This window comes from Topomyia yanbarensis, chromosome 3 (genome assembly GCF_030247195.1).
Source record: "Topomyia yanbarensis strain Yona2022 chromosome 3, ASM3024719v1, whole genome shotgun sequence".
Taxonomy (NCBI): domain Eukaryota; kingdom Metazoa; phylum Arthropoda; class Insecta; order Diptera; family Culicidae; genus Topomyia; species Topomyia yanbarensis.
The window spans coordinates 192,235,930-192,241,509 of NC_080672.1; the positions used below are offsets into that span (position 1 = coordinate 192,235,930).

The 5,580-nt window shown below is 39.2% G+C and overlaps 1 protein-coding gene across 1 annotated transcript; it reads right to left on the reverse strand.

The window, feature by feature from the left end:
• Positions 1 to 2,939: 2,939 nt before the first annotated feature.
• On the reverse strand, positions 2,940 to 4,418 carry LOC131687512 (uncharacterized). Its single transcript, XM_058971602.1, has one exon. The coding sequence runs from the start codon at positions 4,416 to 4,418 to the stop codon at positions 2,940 to 2,942; it is 1,479 nt and encodes a 492-aa protein (XP_058827585.1).
• Between the last annotated feature and the right edge of the window lie 1,162 nt (positions 4,419 to 5,580).

The window sequence follows — 5,580 nt, forward strand, 5'->3', positions numbered from 1 at the left end:
TTCTAGCCACTAGATAGGTCCATAAATGTTAATAATGATTAATGATTATTTAAGCGCACTATACGCAGGAGAAAGTTACCTATATGGGAACATTGGGCTAACAAATTTCAACATTTGTCTCATAGAAGCCGTCCCCCAATCATTTCATCATCAATTCTCATATAAACAGTACTTTCAGGTGATATCATATCAGTATTTCGCAGTAAAAGTATTTAAGTTTAAAATATCATAAACTATAAGGGCAGTGATGACATGGTTTTTTTGAGCATCAGTGGCAGTTACTCATTTCAGTTTGTATTATTTCCCGAACATGCGAATCCAGCGCACACAGGTAACTGGTATCCCTATCTCTACATACAGAGTTTGACAATTAGGTTTTACATCATATAAGTTCATTGTAGAACTCAATAGGTAACATCGTTTTTCAACCGATCAATGGGGGTCAGTTTGACAACGCCAAAATCGCTTGAAATGTCATCAACAAATACCAGTAGCAGTAGACAATAGAAAACAATGCAAACTTAAACACTTTAACCGTTGTCTTCCGTTTTAATTCCACTATGATGACTATAAAACGGAAGACAACGGTTAAAGTATTTAATATAACATTCCACTAAGTCGCTCAAAACAGTGCTTTTGTTAGAATGCAAACTTTCTCTAATTTGATCGAAACTAAAGTGCTTCTCGTTTGTATTTAGACAAATTTCGTTAATTTTGTTACAAACAAAGTTTTTTATGTTGACTACGCCAATATGACGCCATGTCATCCAGCGAGCGCACATCATCGCCCTGGTCAACGATCATCGCAAATCAATCTGAGCACAAATAATTTTCTTCCACTCTTCTCTGAAGCATAGAATGAGAGAGCGATGATTTTACGGCAAAACCCATTCGCTATGGGAGAATAACGCGTATATCACACACTCTCATAAACGCAAACTATTCACGCGTTTAGTGCGGTTGGAATTGAGCTGTTCGCAGACAAAAAAGCGTAACTGTATATGAAGACAGAACTTCTTACAAACACCACAGATGTATTCATGTATAGAATGCACCACCTTTTTTGGAGTCTCAGCAAGCAAAACCAACTAATACTTTTACATGCGGGCAGATAATATGGTAGCGTGTATTCTCAATCAATTTATGAGAGATGGCGTTTGGTCACGGATTTCTTACAATAATATTTTATTGCGTCTATTACCAACGTTTCGAAGGTCTATGCCTTCATCTTCTGGGCAAAACTACAATTTGAACAATAATTTGAACAATAATTACATACAACATTCAATTTGCAAACACACAGATTACTTACAACACGAACAATATTATCTTAGTCAAGTTGGTTTGAACATTTAGACGGAAAAAAACAACGCACTGATCTACACTGTAATGTCAAAATTAAGTTTGAATTTGATTTGAATTGCAAATTCGTTTTAATTGTGGCAACTTACACAGACGGTCCCCGCACACATCACTAGCAGACTGAGCAATGAAACGTTTCAAAAAGCAAAAGTGTGTGTTGTAAACAGTATCGAGGTATGGAACAGATGGAAGTGGAAACAGAAATAATTTGACGTATAGGAAACGGGCAGAAGAGAGTGAGCGAAGTTTATGCTTAATGAGAGAGAGAGTGTAGCACCCCAGAGTATGCTGCATTCAAATTATTAGTGTCGGTTCTGAAATTAATTGTTGAACCATCACTAAAAATGTGGCACATTTCCAAAATCTGTAAAGCTTGTAATCGGTTGTCATGGTCTAAAATTGTTGTTTTTGATAGATCAAAGCTGTGCTCGTTAGGGACCATTCATAAATTACGTAACGCAAAAATTGCCCAAAATTGACCCCCCCCCCTCCCCCTATGTAACAAAGTGTCACAAATTTTTCCATCCCCCTCCCCTGTTACGTAACAAATTCCAAGAAAAAAAATGTTTTCTTCGATGAAAACATGTTACGTAACGATCTAATTAACACCCCCTCCCCCCTATGTCACAACTTGTCGTACCCCCTCCGCCCCTAAAAGCGTTACGTAATTTATGAATGGTCCCTTATCAATGGCATGAACCATTAGCGCTGTCTTTTTAAACTCGTCTACATTGCTTGTCTCTCGCTCGCTGCTTGACGATTTGAATTCATTGTACCGTTTTATGAGCGATCGGTGGCCAGACAGGCGCTGTTTGAGTTGTTGTGTAGTTAAACCTATGTAGGAACTGTCACATTCTGTACAGGGTATACGGTAGATTATATTGCGTTTTGAAAGAAGAGGAGTGGGATCTTTCAGCTTGGAGAACAAAATTGCATTGGTTTTTGTACATTTGAAACCTAACCTTACATTTTTGTGATTCCTCTGAACGATCCTGGCAAGGGCGGGTGTGAGAGCATCTACGTGGTGGAGAGATCGATATACCTTTTGTTCGCTCTCGGGAGGGCGATCATTTACTGTGCTGGGATTTTGGTTGACAAATCGATTTATCAGTCGATTTACCAGGGTGCTGGGATAATTGTTTTTGCGCAAGTATTCTCGTACCGTTAGCTTTTTCTGGTTTTCTGTTTTATACGTTGATAGTCGAAATACCCTTGCAATGAACCCCATGGCTGTATTTAGCTTTTGCGTGAGCGGATGGAGAGAGAGAAAATTTAAAATTCGGCCAGATGCCACCGGCTTTTTGTACCAGTCGGTGAGAATCCTCTGCTCGTCCGTTCTTATCAGAACCATGTTCAAATAAGGCAAACGGTTGTTGCTCTCAATCTCACATGTAAACTGGATATGTGGATTATAGGCATTCAGCGCACTCTTTACATGATCAATTTCATAAGCTGGAAGAGCGGTGATCAAATCATCCACATATTTCTTTAAAAAGGTGATAGGTATATTGATCGCCTTCAATACGTCATCTAGTAATGTTTCCATTACTAGATCTGCTAAGGCAGGGGATAATGGATTACCCATTGCTGTTCCCGATTTCTGCCTGTAATATGCTCCGCGAAATACGAAATAACTGGAGGAGAGATTGAAATCGATGAGGTCTATGAAAGTTTTTTTTATCTTTGATGGTTGTGTTTTTCTCTATCGAACTCCAGTTATTGCGCACCGCTTGGATGACCAGGTCTTCGGGGATACAAGTAAACAAACTAACGACATCGAACGAAACCAACACATGATTCGGGGGCAGCGTTGTGTTGTTTATGAATGAGCAAAACTCGTAAGAGTTTAGGATATTGTATTTGTTCTGATTGATCGATAGTCTGAGAATACCAGCTAAATACTTTGAGAGATCATATGTTGGGCAATTAATGCACGGCAGGATGACCCTCAGCGGACTATTGGGTTTATGTATTTTTGGAAGATCGTAAATTTTAGGGCAAGTCGCGTGATGTGTTATTAATTGATGCCTGGTTTTCTGGTCTATCATTTTCTGATCGTATAGAGCATGTACCATTTGATTATTTTTGGTCTGTACTTTGTTTGTCCAGTCCGTGTCAATGCCTTCATACGTATCGCTGTCGCCAACAAGGGTTTGCATTTTCATTTCGTATTCTTCTTTTTTCATTATTACTGTTTTGTTACCCTTGTCGGCAGCCACAATACATATTTCCGGATTGTTACGGATGAACTTTTGTGTCGTATGGTATGCTTCGATCAAAAAATGATTGACGGGATCAGTGGATGATTTGAAGCAACCGTTTTTTCGTTTGTTCACGTAATTGTGAATTATGTTGGTGAACTGGTTGCGACTTGCCGCTTGCACCGTGTCGTCGGGTTCAAGCTTTAGAATAGATTCTAAGTCTGCGATAATCTTGAAATACGGAATTTCTCGATTATCCTGGAAAGGCAAGGCGAACTTAGGACCATATCCTAGTAATAGCATTGTTTCTTTGGGAACTTCCACATCAGTGGTGTTCCGTATCCACGACTCGTTTACGGTGAAGTTGAGAGGCGACTCAACTTCCACTTTCGCCATTAGGCGTTGAAACTTACTGTCTGTTTTTGCTTTGAGTGCGCGACCTTGTTTGTTAAAGTAACATTCCTGACAACTAAAGAATGAGTTGCATATGTGTGGAGGGGTTGCCTGCGTTATCTGACTTACGAGTGACACTTTAGTTTCTTCTAACTGTTTGATCTTATAGAAACTGTCCTTGATTTCGATGTTGATGATCGTTCGCTTGAAGCGGTCTATTGCTTTTTGCAAGCTTCCTCTGTACGGACTAGCGTCTTCAAGAAGACCATTGATGCAGCGAAAACTATTCTGGATGTGTGTTGGGTTCAATCCATATTTCCTACATCTTCTCACGAATTCTTTCCGGCTTAGTTGAGCGCACAGTTTTCCGACGGCTTGCGCATAGCTTTTGTACAATCTGCGATGTTGTGGCTGTAAACTATTGTAGAAGGTTGCGGTACTGGAATCTAATCTTTGCGCCATTGTTGTTATTCGATAGAAAGATGAACGACCACTTTGTTTTCAGTAATGAGAGATGGCGTTTGGTCACGGATTTCTTACAATAATATTTTATTGCGTCTATTACCAACGTTTCGAAGGTCTATGCCTTCATCTTCTGGGCAAAACTACAATTTGAACAATAATTTGAACAATAATTACACACAACATTCAATTTGCAAACACACAGATTACTTACAACACGAACAATATTATCTTAGTCAAGTTGGTTTGAACATTTAGACGGAAAAAACAACGCACTGATCTACACTGTAATGTCAAAATTAAGTTTGAATTTGATTTGAATTGCAAATTCGTTTTAATTGTGGTAACTTACACAGACGGTCCCCGCACACATCACTAGCAGACTGAGCAATGAAAAATCTTTGTGTAATATGGCTTTAGAAAAAATAATATACGGACAATTGAAACAATTTCTTCGGACTACGGATAATCGAGTCATTTTCTACGGATAATCGAATTACGGATAATCGAGACTACGAATAATCGAATATGGCCTGTATATGCATTTGAAAGCTTTTAATGAATATAAACATGAAATATGTTCATGATTGAGAAAGGCACAGTTGCACCGCTAGCCCGATCAAATACTCATGGGTTCAAACACCACATAGCCCCTTGAAAAGACCTTAAACATGGTCCGTGCTAAAATTCACAACCATCAAGACACCATAAAATGGTCTCAATAATCCATAAGTACACCAACATATGGTATTTTATATGGGATCTACCGGACCATGGTGATGGTGTTTTCATGGGTTGAACCCATTTCAAACACCCATGACAAACCCCATGAGCATGGGGGTATTATGCGCTTTTCGTTTGCTCGGGAGGTGGATTAAAACAGGTTTTTGTGGCTGAGTTCGACAGAATTGACAGCGGTTATTCTTCTACCCAGTCAAACTAGTTCGGAAGCGGTTCGGACTTCCAGCATGAATTCCAGCTCAAATGCATCAACCGATAGAGTCGGAATCAGTTGTTTTCTTTGAGCAAGTTTCCATACTGAATCCATTCAGGATGGTTCCGGAATGGATTTGACGGATAGTTGGGATAGGTTGGTGTGGCGGCGCTAGTGTTTATCGTATATTAATTCAAATGTTTACACACGTATTTTAAATATTTTAGT

What these genes read in the sequence shown, in the direction of transcription:
- LOC131687512 (XM_058971602.1), bottom strand. Translation starts at nt 4,418, where the DNA reads ATGGCGCAAAGATTAGATTCCAGTACCGCAACCTTCTACAATAGTTTA.